Source organism: Hirundo rustica, chromosome 15, assembly GCF_015227805.2.
Source record: "Hirundo rustica isolate bHirRus1 chromosome 15, bHirRus1.pri.v3, whole genome shotgun sequence".
NCBI lineage: Eukaryota > Metazoa > Chordata > Aves > Passeriformes > Hirundinidae > Hirundo > Hirundo rustica.
Window position 1 is genome coordinate 10,973,979 of NC_053464.1, and position 15,288 is coordinate 10,989,266.

At 48.5% G+C, this 15,288-nt stretch overlaps 1 protein-coding gene and 1 long non-coding RNA gene across 5 annotated transcripts; one reads left to right on the forward strand and one right to left on the reverse strand.

Annotated features, from left to right (window-relative positions):
- The first annotated feature begins 3,772 nt into the window (after nucleotides 1–3,772).
- On the forward strand, nucleotides 3,773–12,015 carry LOC120759572 (cytochrome P450 2W1-like). The gene is made up of 9 exons (XM_040078961.1): nucleotides 3,773–4,088; nucleotides 5,683–5,845; nucleotides 7,678–7,827; nucleotides 7,919–8,076; nucleotides 8,503–8,676; nucleotides 9,654–9,795; nucleotides 10,192–10,376; nucleotides 10,863–11,004; nucleotides 11,601–12,015. The coding sequence occupies exons 1-9, from the start codon at nucleotides 3,891–3,893 to the stop codon at nucleotides 11,789–11,791; spliced, it is 1,503 nt and encodes a 500-aa protein (XP_039934895.1). The 5' UTR covers nucleotides 3,773–3,890; the 3' UTR covers nucleotides 11,792–12,015.
- Nucleotides 6,169–14,296, reverse strand: LOC120759573 (uncharacterized). Of its 4 annotated transcripts, none has more exons than XR_005703193.1 (5): nucleotides 14,091–14,296; nucleotides 12,298–12,375; nucleotides 10,639–10,795; nucleotides 9,637–9,830; nucleotides 6,169–8,188 (listed from the first exon to the last, which is right to left on the reverse strand). It is a non-coding gene; the product is annotated as an uncharacterized LOC120759573 (long non-coding RNA). The 4 variants fall into 4 exon arrangements; XR_005703194.1 differs by lacking the exon at nucleotides 14,091–14,296 and adding an exon at nucleotides 12,963–13,097; XR_005703195.1 differs by lacking the exon at nucleotides 14,091–14,296 and having other exon boundaries at nucleotides 9,637–9,764; nucleotides 12,298–12,452.
- Between the last annotated feature and the right edge of the window lie 992 nt (nucleotides 14,297–15,288).

Below are 15,288 nucleotides of genomic sequence, written 5' to 3' on the forward strand. Positions count from 1 at the left end.
TCTCTCATTTATGACATTCTCTCCAACAGCTCTTGTCTGTATAATGCAAACCTTTCAGACAGCTCTGAGTTCTGCTCTCAGAAACTGTGACTCATTCCTGGAACAGCACATCAGAGATGATGTTTTCAGGACAGTTTGAAAGAGTGAAATGCCTTCAGACCTCCTCTGTAGATGTAACCCATCAGAGCTCTCCCCTGACAGCCTCTATGGGGAATTTCTCAGCCCAAAGTCCAAGCCCAATAGCAGAGCTGAGTATCAATGGCCCAGCTGGAGACAAGAGACACTCAAAGGATCTGGAAATCTCCTCAGGATGGTTGTTCAGCTGAGCCTCAGACTGAGCTTCCATTGTGCGATACAAGCTGCCTTATCTTTATTACAGAGTCCCAGACACAAGGGTGTAACATGGGCTGATGCCAAGACCCAGGGACGGGACAGTTATCAGAAAACATCTAAGTGGTTTGGGAAATGGGTCATTTCCAACTCACACCAGGCACTTTATGCTGAACAGCCTATTTATGATGGGGCCAATTGAGCAGCTTTCTGCTTCTGGTAAGAAAGGCATTTCTACCACTCCCTCACCTCTCCTGGCTTCATGCTGGCTCTGGCTCTTGTCCAATCCCTAACTGGGCCATCTTAGATCCCGAAACTGGCAGAAAATGAGCAGCCGTGGCAAGGGAAGAGTTTCAGAATCACCATTGCTGAAGTGATACAAGCCTGCGGCAGTGGAGCCGGGGCTGGGCAGCAGGACTGCCACACTCCACCAGAGAGCTGGGAGAGGCTCAGCCCCCTGCTCCACTTGCACCTCAGCAGCTGTACTTGCTCTGTAGATCTTCTCTACCCTTCACAGAGAGAAAGGATCCTTCAGGGGATGAAATCAACTGCAGTAAGATTGTAATTTCTCACTCTCTGCACTGACTGCAGGGTGGACCATCATCCACACGCTCCTAATTCCAAACTTCAGTCCCAATTCACAGATATGTAGGGATGAATAGGGACAGTATTGTCCACTTGACTGAAAATGGGGTAGTTATGGTAAACCTACAGCATAAAACTAAAGTTACTGTCATCTAAAGCTGAGCTGTGCTGCAAATGGAAGGAAAGAAAGGAGAAAGAATATGAAGGGATGACAAAGTTTAGCAGCCTCTGGCCAAGGCACTGACTCTCCTCACTAGCTTTAATTCACATGACAAAAGGCAGCACACTAATAGTGACTCTGCACCTTTTACTTACTGCACCTGGGTGCTGTAGCACATGTCCAGCTCGAGCTGTGCCCAGGAGCTCTGCGACAAGGAAGCCTCTGCTGCGGCGCTTGCTTGCGGTTTTTTTGCTGTTACTCTATTTGCAGTCCAACTATTGCAAGCCTGACCTTATCACCTACTTAATCATTAAATATTTTGTTCTGTTGCTGTTGTTCTATCTGGTGTGACAGTATGAAGTTGATTTCAGGTCAAACTGATAAAGCTGGGCTGCACCACCTTCAATACCTCAGCACGAGAGAGGTGAGCACAGGGATCTGCAGGCAGCCTGCAGCCAGGACATGTTCAGCAGCACAACGAGTGAGCAATAGAGCCACAAACACCTCAACGGAAATAGCTGGACTTCTAACTCCAAAAATCACAACTGCTGTGTGAGGCAGGACGTGGCTCTGATGTGGCCCCTTTTAGTGGTTCCTGTGTCTCTTGCCCCAGTTTACAAGGAACCCATCACAGTAAAAGCCAGCAGGAGCTATCCAAGGCTGCAGTCTGGGATGCACTGCTGGCCAAGGATGGGACTGGCAGGGAAGGTGCAGAGATTTGGGGGGATTTAAGTTAAAGGATGCAGGACTGGTGTTTTAGTGGCCCAGGGTGGCTGACTGGCAGTGGTGTGGTTGCCTTTAGGTGGCCAGTACCCAATGCTCCACGTCATCACCAGGACCACCCGGGTCACAAGCGGTGGCAGAATGCCATGTGGGCATGAGGGATGGAGGACAACCGGGCCACGAGCACCCTGAGGGGCCTGGCTGCCCCAGGAATGCACCCAGAGCAGTGTCAGTGCCTGGCAGGTGTTTTGTGCTCGGCTCTGTGTGCTCAGGCAGGGCAGCACGTAGCAGCGTGGCTCTGGAGCGAAACACGTACCAGACACATCAGTGAGACAGGAATTTCTTGTCATCTCAAGACTTTTACTTACCTTTGTCATTTTAATGCATTGCACTCAGAGCCTGGCTTAAAAAAAAACCACAATACACTCCCCCTGGCTTTTCAGAGATAATTTAAGTCTCTTTCTGAAAGGCCTTTTTATGAGTTCAGAGGCTCCCAGGGCAAGGATGAAATACCAGCAGAGCAGCAGCAACACGTAACTTTTGCCCCGCAGGGTGCTGCTGGTCCAAGAAAACCCTGCAGGAACAAACATTTTGCCCAGGCACAGAGCATGTGCCATTGCAAGGTCTCATCGCAGTGCCCACGTCCTGCATCCTGTGCCAGCCGTGATCCTTCCTGCCTGTCTTTACAGCCCCTCTGCCTCTTAGCTCATGGAGCAGGCAGGGCTGAGTCATCCTAGGCATGCTCTGGGGGAAACCATTGCCTCCAGCCCATTTCTTGGAAGCTAATAAAAAAATAAATCCCAGAAATATTGCGACACACTTCCTGCTTCTGTGTCTGAGTGGCTGTTGTGCTGCAACATCTCCACACCGCACAGCAGCTCCGGTGAGTGCCCAGCAGCCGTTCACTCCGGGACCCTGCTGACCATGCCCCGCTCTGGATCAGATTCACCTCCTTCCCTGCCTTCTTTGCATCTACAAGGCTGAGGGCCCATATTTGCTGAATAATGGCCTTTATATGATCTAACCTTTGGACAAATGTACTTTCAGCCTTGTGCTTCCTCATCATGTAGAACAGCCCTTTCCCCCCTGAATGATTTTATTCCTTTGGCTGTTTATGCCAAACTTCCTCCTGAAAACCACTATTCAACCAAGTAGACCTCAATTATTTTCTACAAGGCTTAAACTTTTATGAGGGATGCAAGCTCCAGGTGTTTAGTACGTTTGACTTAAAATCATTCCATTCTCCTGTCCTGTTCCCCTTCTGGAGCCTGCTAGGTCAGCTGGCTTCATTAACTTCATTAACTTCTTCCCTCCATCCCTTAGAAACTGCTCTTGCAAAATGAAGTCCTCCCAGAAGTTTCAAATCTAATTTTGTCTTTCCATTGCACTCATGAATCCACTCATGATCACTTGATCCAAGCTAATTTTCTGTGGCTAGCTATTACATGTCTTCTACCTCAGACACAAAGTCTGAAATCACGTCCCTCCCGGGCAGTTCAGAGCTGACTTTATGAAGAAGTTTATGGGCTACAACCCCGAGGGATGGTTGGGCTTTACCATTATTAACAACCTTTGATCTCCACTTGACATCAAGAAAGCCAAAGTCTCCTGTAACAATACTGATCTTTCTCTCCAGCAACGCAGAGCTCTCAAATCCTACCTAAACCTGAATCTGGAAGTTCTAATAGGATTCCAAGAGCTTTTTTATTTCCCTGTGTCAGCAGAGTGCTTGGAGGGTCATAGTACTGCTAATGCAGGACCTTGAGGTCTCAGGAGGAGGAGGTTATAGAGGAATGCCAAGCACCTTTTCCCATGTATATGTTTCTTGCACACACATGCATGGGTTTGTAATTTGAAACTCTCTTTACTTCTGGACAGGCTTTGCAAACTGCTTAGACCACATTCTCTGAGGTGTTTAAAGAGGGTGGAGTATGCAGTATTTATTTAGGTACTCTACAAACCTTAATAAGAATTGAGTGCTTGTAGCAATTGCAGAGAGCAAACAGAGAGCCAGCTGGCAGAAACTGAACAGTGCCACTGCATTTTTATTGCTTCTAACCCCAAAAGCCAGATTATTTCTAAAAAAAAAAAAATGTCTTTTTTAATTTCATTTCTCTCTGATCCTGTATTAGTTTGTCTGCTGTGTGCCGCAGTATTATTAGCTGTAGCCTATTTTTCAGCTGGCTATAAAAATTCAGCTTTTAAATTACCTCCTGGTCCAACTCCTCTTCCGATCATTGGTAACCTGCACTTGGTGGATCTTAGAAGGCAAGATAAATCACTAATGAAGGTAGGACAAAAAACCCCTAACCCAGACCCTCATAGATTTTAAAGCTCCCTGGGATGTATCAGTGAGAAGTTTCTGTGTTTTTTAATTCAAACTAAATTGTAAAGGTGTGAAAATTGCTTTATAATATCTTTCTGGGCTTCTTCTAGTCAATGTCTGTGTTGATGCAATGTAATTTAGGAGCAATCGACCATTTAAAAAAGACCTCTGGGTAATACGGGATTTCTTCATGTAATTGTGATGATGTACATGAAGTCTTAATGCTTGTGGGATTTGAAATATTAATTTGACAGCTTGGACACCTAGAAATCTTTTAAAGCATTAGGATATAACTAACATGAATTAAATTACTTCCCTCCCCTATGGCCTGGAGATCTGGCAGGAGGAATTCCACAATGCGGTGACCCCAAATCTGCCGCGGAGAGGGCCAGATCCAGACTCTCCATTGCAGAACCCCTTTCCCTCTTGATGAATGGGACACACACACTAAAGTCTAGATGGCAGTGCAAGGGCGAGATGGGAAAGCTGTGCTGGGGAACCAGAGTGAAAAAGCTGCAAACTCTTCCACTAACCTGTAATTCAGACAACTTACCCCACTCACGGTGGCGAGCCCAGGACGGGGCAGTTCCTGGCACTGCCGAGAATTCCCACCCGGCTGTCGGGGATGGCTCCCTCGGGGCTGACCCACGCTGGGGTCACGGTGAGTAAACGGGCAGGGGGTTCCGAGCCCGGTGTCCACGGCTCCTGCGACACCAGTGCCCAGCAAACACGGGCTGTGCTGCGGGAGCAGCCGCCGGGGGTTACTGCTGCCGTGGGGTGAGGCCGCAGCACCTGGAGCTGTTACGGGCGATGTCAGGGTTGGGGTCAGTTTACCCAGCAGGGCTGGGCACACGCTGCTGCAGCCTCGGAACGGCGCTTTGGAATTACGTCCGCGTGCTTTTGTCCCTTGCTAGGCTGTGCTTGGTATTGCCTGTGTTTGCCTTCGCTTTGGGATTACTGAGAGGGATTATCCCTCCATCTCTACCCCACGGAGAGCAAAAACTGGTGTTTGCACTAAGCAGCTGGCACTGCCTGGGTTTGGTTGGGTGGGCACTGATGGGTGCCCACTTTGTCCTGTGAAAGAGACACTGGTCCTCTGGTCTAGTAGAAGGAGGCACGAGTGCTTTACTCTATCAGGAGCATCAGACCAAAGCTTTCCTCTGTGACAGCATCATTATTTGCACTGAACTATCTTCTCTTTTTTGGTCTTTCTCCAGTTTGCCAAATTCAGCTGCCAATTGAGGTACAGTCTTTAGACAGGTTTTTGTTTGTTTGTTTTTCATTTATTTTCTCCTTGACAGCAAAACCAGATTAGTGATACACTGGTGGGGTAGGGGCTCCTTCATGGCAAGAAGCCTGAATTCCATACAGATTCCATCTGTACAAAATGCCTTGTGTTAGACGAGCCCCGGCTCACAGGTGCCCTTCTGCAGGTAGTGGCTCTGCAGCCATTCCCAGCAGGATGCCAGGATGAAAAAAGTCCTTTCAGACAGCAAAAGGTGCTGTTCCCTGCATGCTCCCTCCCTTTCCGACCATCACAGCTCGCTTCTTTTTTCAGCTTGCAGAAAAATATGGCCCCATCTTCACCCTCCACTTTGGGTTCCAGAAAGTTGTGGTCCTGACTGGGTACGAAGTTGTGCGAGAGGCGCTTGTGAACTACACAGAGGAGTTTGTAGACAGACCATCCATCCCAATATTTGACCAAATTCAGAACGGAAACGGTACTAGAGCAATGAGTGGGGGGGTTGGGAGGGACAATGCTGTCGCTTAGTGCCTGTGATGATGATGAAGATGATGATGAGGCACAGCCTAACTGTGCATCCCTGGAGCCCAGCTTTTAAACATCCCCATGGGCCCTCCTGAAGTCAAGTGACAGCAAATATTTGGCTTTCCTTGCACACAATGAGTCCTGGTCTTCCATCATTTCTGCTGACGCACTTGCAGCCCATCCATATCCAAAAAAAGTTGAGGGGTGGGAGGGGTGGGATTTTTGAAGGCACTGTGGTAGTTCTGGGGTTAATCTCTGTGAGATGAGGGTGCGAGCAGCTCGCTGTCACCACCGTGTTTATGAACCTTCTGCACATTTCCAGGAGACTTTGGACTACCTGGCTTGGCTGTTCGGAGCTGTCGGGTTTTTCCCTTTCTCCCACTGCCTTTGTCGTGTCAGTTCCCACACCTTTGCCTCCCCACAAAAGTTCTCAGCTTGACCAGCCTGAAGTAGGTTCAGGCAGAAGCAAAAGGCTGAAATTCGTCCCCGCAAACAATCCCATAGTTTTTCCAAGGTAACTTTCCACCCCTGACTATTTTGCTTTGTCCATCTTCTGCTTCATGTGAGGCTTTAGCCAGGAGAACCAAAAGAACTTTATATGCTGGTCACAGGCTGAAGTTGGGATTAGAATTAGAAATTTAATTACCCAGCCATAATATCAATAGATGAATTTATTGCTACATAAATAAAAGGAATCGATGAGGAGAAAGGTATTTTTTAGAGCTAATTTACATGTAAAACATCCCTGTGGGAGACTATCAGTATTGCATCATAAGTCCTTTCACATTTACCTTCTCAGCCCAAGTCTGAGGCACTTAGAGGTGACCCAAAGATAGAAGTTCTCAGGGGCTGTTAAGCAACAACGGTCACAAATTTTCCCATGAAACATTTTCTCTTCAGAAAATGCCAATTTGTTGACTGTGAAGATGCTCTCAGAAAAGGAATGATCCAGATGAAATTGCATAAATTAAAGAAAAACTAAAAATTGAAGTTTAGAAATTTGCTTTGACATTTTTAGAGCAAAAAGTTTTGCTATCCAAATTAAAACTACACTGCTCTAAAACAGAAAAGCAAACATATTTAAAAGCCTCACAACCAAAATGAAGATGTGAAGTGCTGGCATCCAGCTTTTCAACTGACCACAGTCTGAGATAGCTTTTGGATTATTGACCCAACTTTTCCTTTACAGCACTCTGACAGGATGAAATACCCATCCCTGCTCGGAGGTGCTAGAGATCATCGTGGCATGAACTCAGAAACCTCCACAAAAATGTCAGCATTTTTGCCACTGCTGAAAATACAGCACTGCTGAGAACCTCCATGAAACAGTTTAGATTTGAGGAGACTGAATTATCCCATCTCACACAGTTAAACTACTTTTATGACTAAAATAGGGTGAAGGGAGAAGCTTCAGAGACACGAGGAGCTAGAGGTCCTAGACTTGCAACCAGCAGGGTCAAAAATGTCCCGTGACTGGCTCTAGGCAACATCTCCCCCCAGCTCCACAGCCAACCCACGCTGGTCTGAAGGGCACACCTGCCCATCTGCCACTCAGGAGAGGACTGGGGTAACTGGGCTGGGAGGGAGCTTGCTTTTCCCAAACTACAAGCTCAGTGGGAACAGAGCTGAGAGGATACAGGGATGAGGCTCACAGAAAGGGGAGGCCTTTAGTCCCTAAATCCACGTGAAAACAGGCAGCAGAAACACCTGTGGAGCTCCCTGTTTGGTTTGGTGTGGGGGGCTCCTCCGTGCCTGAGCCCAGCACATTTCTCACGGGCTGCCCAGGTCTGTTCTTCTCCATCGGGGAGCTGTGGAGGACAACGCGGAGATTCACCGTGTCCAGCATGCGCAACCTCGGCATGGGGAAACAAATGATAGAAGGCAGAATCTTTGAGGAGCTTCACTTCCTCATCGAGATGATCAAATCCTTCAAAGGTGAGCTGGGGACCATCCCGGGGCTGCCCAGCCTCGTGTGTGTCACAGCTGCTCCACGCCTCACAGCTTTCCCATCCCGCTCCCGCTGCAGGGGAACCTTTCAGCCTGCCGTCCTTCAACTGCGCTCCCATCAACGTCACCTTCGTCATGCTCTTTGGGGACAGGTTTGACTACAAGGACCCAACCTTTCTCACTCTCTTAAGACTCATAGATGAAGTCATGATTCTTCTGGGATCCCCGAATTTAAACGTAAGTAACCTGTCCCACAGATAAACCATTTTTTTTTACGCTGGCAGGTGAGCCACACCAGCCATAGGATTTACTTCAGCAGTTTTCAAATGTTCAGAAGCAGCCATTGCACCTAAAACATGACAGTTTTCCACGTGTCACTTTGGTCACCAAAATCTGCTGCCAGATTCCCTTTGCCTACTTTCCTTTTCACCCATCCTGCACATCTGTGTGGAGCTAAAAAGAGAACTGAATTATGGTTATTTTAGCTCATGAAAATCTGCCTGGGAAGTCCCTGGGATGCTGAGATACTGCTACTGAAGACAAAACTCAACTGATACATTGGCCCTAGAAAAAAGCTGCTTCAGCATGTGCTAAGGTGATTCTGTGTGATTCTCTGTGGTGTTTCTGCAGGTCTAATGCTTCTCTTTTTAAATTTTTCATTAGTATTTCAATTTCTACCCATTCCTTGGATTTCTTTTCAAAACCCACAAGATTATGCTTAAGAAAATCGAAGATGTGCGTGTCATTTTAAGGCAATACATGAAGGCAAGCAGGGAGGATATCAACGAGAACAGTGTGAGGAGCTACATCGATGCACTGATATTCAAGCAACAAGAGGTATTGGAATGCTTGGCTCTGCTTGCAATGTCTCTTTTGGATTTTCTAGCTAAAAGAGTTGCTGAGTTCTTGATTTCAGTCAGGTCATGTAAATCTATTGAAATCCATGCTGTTACTCCAGTGGTATTTAAATCAGATGCCAGGATCTTACAACTGGTAGATTTTTCTATCAAAATTAAGATACAAAAGCTGCTCTCAGTCCACTCCTGAAATAGTAGCACTAATAATGTGAGTTCAACTACCCACTCCTAGTAGAAAATGCATGAATTCACATGAAAGCTGACTCTGCCTTTCTTTTTATGAAAACAAATCAATTAATCATTGATACTGTTGCTCCATCAAGATGAATGATTTCCTTAAAGTACTTGAATGATAAATCATCAGTACAAGTCCTAACTCTGCCTTGCACCTTACTTAGCAGAGGCTCCGCAGTTTCACACATCAGTTGATTTCATTCAACACAAAATATTTGGGCTCTGAGCTTTTTTTCTTTCCAGCTAGATCCAGGCTGACCTTAGGCACTAAGTACACTACTCAGCTATGTGGAGGAGGAGTTAGCACAGTTCTAAAGCCCAGGCAGAAATGGCCTGAAAGGCAAATTTGAGCATTGTTGGGGATTCAAACCTGTCTTTGGGCAGGAGGAGTCCCTCAGAGGTAGGATTAGCTGAATCTGCCTCTGTTCAGGGCAGAGATCAGGCTCTTTCCAAACCCACAAGGCTGAGTCTGTGAACAGCTCGGGGTTTCAGCCTGCTTCCAGGGGAGATGGGTGTTGAGCCAAAACTCCCCTCCAAATCTTCCCTCTGTGGTGCTCCATCTCTGGTGGATGCTGTGCATTCAAGGTCAGGTCTATTTTATCACCCCGTTCACAAACACAAGAGCACAGCCAGCTGTGCTGTAGGTTATGTAGCCTTTCCCGAGCTTGCTGAATACTCAGACTGATGGTTTCATGACTTCTCTTACCTCTTGTGCTTTTCAAGGAGAAGAACAAGAAAGACAGCCTCTTCCATGATGACAACTTAATGGCATCCATACTTGATCTGGTCATGGCTGGGACAGAGACTATTGCCACCACGCTCCAGTGGTCCATCCTGCTCATGATGAAATACCCAGAGATTCAAAGTGAGCAGCTTTTACCTACTCCATCCCTGGCAAGGCTGAAATGGGAAAGGAAGAGGCCTGGCCTCAGATCCACAGCAGCTCTTTTGCCTTAAGAGCTGAATCCTACCTCTCTTCTGTGGTGAATTCCTACTGTAACTAGGTGCTGATCAAAGTCACAATAAAATAGCCCCTTTGACTTGCTAGGAGAGAGGATGAGTAGAGATCACAGCATGATGCTGAGGAAACAACCAACCCACATGCCTGAATTCAGAGCAGGGAAAGCCACACTGCTGCTTTAAGAATCCTTTCTCTCTTCAAACTCTGGAGAAATGTTGGGTTTTTTTTTTCCGCAAACCAAATCTAAGGAGGGAGTTGCCTTCCTTGCTGGGACACATCCCTTTTGTTTGTTCCTTCCAGAAAAGGTTCAGGAGGAGATTGGGAGAACAGTCAAAGCTGGGAGCTGGGCCACGTACGAGGACAGGAAGAACATGCCCTACACCAACGCGGTGCTGCACGAGGTGCAGAGGTTCATCACCCTCCTGCCACACGTGCCCCGCTGCACTGCTGTTGACACCCACTTCAGGGGCTACTTCCTTCCCAAGGTAGGTGTCTGCTCCCTCCCAGAAGCACAAAACCCTCCCCAGACTCACCAGTGCCGCTGGAGAATGGTTTCTTTGGAGGGAAATACAGGCCAGAGTCCAAAACCATTCCCAGAAGAGTTTCTGTATTGAGCCCAGTGTGTCATAGGGCTCAATCCAGTCCCTCTCATGCCCAGGACTTCCTCACTCCATGAGCAGCCCTGGTTTATCTCCTTGCTGCCTTCTGCACAGTGAGGTATCTGCCAGAGAATTTGCAGGGTCTTACCTTCCACTTGAGGTTTTCGCAGCACCGTGTGGGGTTTGGCTCCAGTCCTCGGCACTAGTGGGAAAATCTCATTGATGTCTCTCTGCTGGATGATGGGATAAAACCCTCATGGCCTCCATCTATCCCAGGTGGAGCAAATCTCCTGGGACACCAAAGTCTGTGTGAGAAAATGAACCAAAACAGCACTTTGCTATCTTTTGTGCCTTTGTGTACTTTTCTTCCAGGGTATAATTGTAATCCCATCCCTTACCTCAGTGCTGCTGGATAAGACACAATGGGAGACACCACATCAGTTCAACCCCAACCACTTTCTCGATGCTGAAGGGAATTTTGTGAAGAAAGGAGCTTTCCTGCCCTTCTCCACAGGTAACTAAAGGGCTGACCTGCACAGAGCAGGGGCTGTGGCAGGGCCATTTCATTACAATACACACTAATGAGATCTTCGTGCCTAAATACTGCCCTTAACTCAGTCAATAAGCAACCGGACAAATGAATGGAATCAGTTGTTCTGCATCTGGGCAGATGGCTGCTCTCAGGGCACAGCTCTCCCACTGCTAAATACAGCACAAAGCACGGTAGCAGAGAAGAAACACACTCTTATCTAAAAGTGGGATGTGACGATAAATTAAACGGGAAAAGTGACTTTCAAACTATTCCACTTCAGAAGGAGGTAGCATTTGTTGATCAGGCTGCTTTCTAAAAGGAAGGGTTAAAGATGCTGAAAGTGTTGGGAGAGCTCAGGACAGGAGAGAGCACGCCATAAACGTGTAAGATGGCTGTAGCCTGTGACAAGAGACCAGACAGGAACCTTTAGCAGCACAGGCCCCTCTACTCCAAAATCCTTTAGTGCATTTCAAGGCTTCCCTCCTGCTCCCATTGCAACATCTCAGATGCTAACGTGTCCGTGGCAAACATTCCAGCTGGGTTTTTCCACAGGGTAAACACTCTGCTTTCACCTGCAGGGCGACGGAACTGCATCGGAGAAAGCCTGGCCAAGATGGAGCTCTTTGTCTTCTTTGTAGGGCTGCTCCAAACATTCACTTTCCGACCCCAGCCAGGAGTTTCAGAGTCTGACCTGGACCTCACCGTCCCCCAAACGACTTTCACATTAAGGCCTCAGCCTCAGGCAACCTGCGCCATCCTGCGGGAATAACCACGGCCTTGTCCCGGAGCTTTGGGGTCGGAGACCCCAACCTGGCTCAAACTCGCCATGCCCCCATCCTGCCACACCACCACATCCCCTTTCCCCTGTCTCCATCCACTCCCCCTCCACTGCTCCATCCCTGCCAAGGGCTGCTCTTTGCTCCTGTGCTGTGGGGGGAGAGGCAAACACAAACCGTGGTGCTGACAATTGCACCCCGCCTCTCAAGACACACCGTGCACGGGGCTGGTGAAGAGACCGAGCTGCTGCTCTGGTGGAGGGGATGCAGCCCATGAGCAGCACCCAGGCTCCCAAGGTTCACCATGCCACAGAAATCTGCCTGGAATCCTGAGGAACAGCAAACCGCCCTTTGCTGGAAGCTGCAGAAAGACACTGTGGGTCACAGGCTGGAGCCATCCATAGACACCTCCTGAGCTTTTCCATAGCTCACAGCAAAATCAACCCAGGATTTCACCCAGCAGGCAGCCAGCCCAAACACCAAGAGTGAAAAAACTTACCTGTTCTTGTGATTTGGGGACTAGAAGTCATTTCTGCCTTGGAACAGCGTCCTGGAAGATGCCCCAGAGTCCGCAAACCTGTTCAGATAAGCAAGTGCTGCTACCAAGCTCAACACTGCTCCCCAGTTGGAATGAAGCAGGAGTTGCATTTCTAAGTTTGCAGTTTAAATCATGAGGTCACACGAGATCTGCACCAGCATCCAGTCATAAAGTGCTAATGACACAGAAAAATAAACTACACCCACTGCTAATTTTATGCATCTGTCCTTCCTGACCTTGTCATATAGCAGCAAAGACCCTTCCCTCTCTTCAGATATCCTGGTTAATGTTAAGAGCCTACACCAGCAGTCGTTCTGGTGTTTGGGATGGTCTGGCCTTTGGAACCAGCCACGCCAATTCCCCTGCAAATGCAGTATAATTTCACAGTGCCTGTTTTGCACACACACATGCACAGAGAATGGGGACCAGGGGTTAAATGAGAGCTGGTTGTGGTTGGCTTCCTTTTCTCTGTAGCTCAGCCTGGTTGTTGTCTCTGTCTGTGGCACTTTTACATGACACCATGTCATCATATTCCACAACCTTATTCCAGCTGATGTATAGCTGAGGCAACTTTCCATCAATTTATCTGCCTGTGACTTCCCACTCCTCCACCTGCATTTTCTTACCCTGTGCTTTATCATATTGTTTGTTTCCCCTTCATAGGAACCCAATAAAGTTTTAATCCCATGTCCTTGTCACATTTCCTATGCCTGGCACCCAACTTTGCAGCACACAGAAATGCAAACGCCATGAAACATCCCAAGCCCAGAATGACAACAGATATCATGTTAGATGCATCTCCTGGGTGAGAAGGTCTGCATATGATCATCCTAGTTAACACCAGGTCAACAGCAGACCCTCCACACCTGCAGGGTGGTTTCACCAGGACAAATTCCTCAGCTGTGGGCTGTGAGTCAGCCCTGGGGCAGCCTCAGTCTTTCACTTCTATGCTTGCAGAAGCTGAATTAAAGGTTGTCACCTCAGCCTGCCTGATGCTGGTGCTGGCCCTCTACTTTGGATGGGAAGGCAAGGAGAGACAGATAAAGCAGCTAGGGAACAAACCATGTATCAATTCTGTGAAGGAAATCTTGGCCTTGCTGAAATAAAAAGGACTTTGGCCTTTGGCTTCAAAAAGGCCAGGACTGTTCTGTTTTAACCTCTTCAAAAACAGTGTGAACTCAGAAGTTCGATAAGGCAGCAGCGTAGTGCTCTAGAGAACAGCACTGAGCTGGGCTGAGCTCTGCACAAATTCACTGGTGGAACCTCAGACCTGCCCCCTTGCCATGGGCTCCTGGGTTCTTGGCTTTGAAATAGAGAGGTGGGTCCCTTCTCCATGGCACAGCAGCCCTAAGAGCTGCAAACATCCAAGGAAAATGGGTTCCTTTGATTCCTTTGAAAAATGCATCCTACTCGTGCCTGTCTCAGCAGATGGATAGAAGTGATCCCTCCCCAGCACACTGAATTACACAGATGAATATATCTCCACTAAACAAAGTGCCTATCTCCCGTTTATCTGCTCAGCCAAGCGATGGCAGAACATTGATTATGACTCAGCTATCTATTTATCTAGCAGAAAACACTGGCTCTCAGAGGTGCAAATACCATTTCCACATTCCTCAGTGGCCCCGAGGGTCTTCCCTGGAGCTGCAAAACACGTTTGTGCCTTGCAACTCTCACCTGGATCGAAGGCAAACACCTTGGGGCAGGACAGGTGCTTCGATGTTTAGAGTCAGATCCGAACAACACCAACTCACCTTGAGGCTCAGGGCACTGGCAGCTGTCCCATGGCCCAGCCTGCCACCCCCAAGGCTGTGTGATGCTGGGACACCAGCGGCTCCTGCCCTGAGAGGGGAAGGATTAGGAGCAAGGATTGCAGCAACTCCACCCGCAGCCCCTCTGGGCTGGCCAGAGCAATGAGCGTTGCGCACGATCTAATTTCTACTTTATTTTTGCCACGAGATGGCACCACGATCCCTCCGAGTCACAGACAGCCCAGCCCTCTGGTCCTTCCTGGGCTAGAACGCCCTGCCAGCACAAATTCGGGCTGGGGAAGGAGTCAGAACGAAGTCTTTAGGGTTTGTGCCCCCCTCAGCCCAACTGCACTCACCTGCTGCAAGGCTGAGTGCAGAGACACTATTTTCCCATTAACCTGGAAGAATCAGGTGGAGAGCAGGGAATGGCTGGGGTTAAATTCATCTGGCATCTCCCATTCTCCCCATTTGATCCGGCAGCACAGGGGTGAGCAGAGGGATCCCTGTCGTTCCCGCAGCATGCAGCTTGCACCTGTCAGTAAGACCCTCCATCAGCGAAGATACCCAGCTGACTGGAATTATTGATGAATAAGTGATCTGGCCCTAACCCAGCAGGGTGGTGGAGACCCAGAGGGGCAATGGAGTGCTCAAAACCCACACAGACACAGCACTGAGGACATGGCTTGGTGGTGAACATGGTGCTGGTGGCTGGACTCGTTTATCTTGAAGGTCTTTTCCAACCTCAACAATTCTGTGATTAAGCTACAACAGTTGCTGGCTGCTCCCCAGCGATGAAGCAGAGGAAAGAAGTGGGCCAGGCTCCCTCACTGCCCAGCTTCTCTCTGCTTGTCTCCAGCAAGGCAGAGGCAGTGTCCTGGTAGCTCAGAGGCAGCACTGAGAACAGCAGAGAGTGAAGGGAATAAGGAACAGGCCCCAGGTCATGGATACTGAGCTACAGGAAAAGGGAAGTGTGCCTAACCCTGAAGTCACGCTAGCACTGGACTGGACTCAGGGGAGACAATGGATTAGGGAACTGCCTCTTCCCCACCAAAACCCCTGTGTTTGAGCCTTGCTCACTGCTGGTGCTGTTTTGCTCTGTGGATCAGTGGTGGGCTGCACCCCCTTCATCTGGAGAGCAGAAAGTCCCCTGGGCGTGACACAGCCTTTAAAGGGGGGCTCAGCTGAGGTGCACCAGGGAACT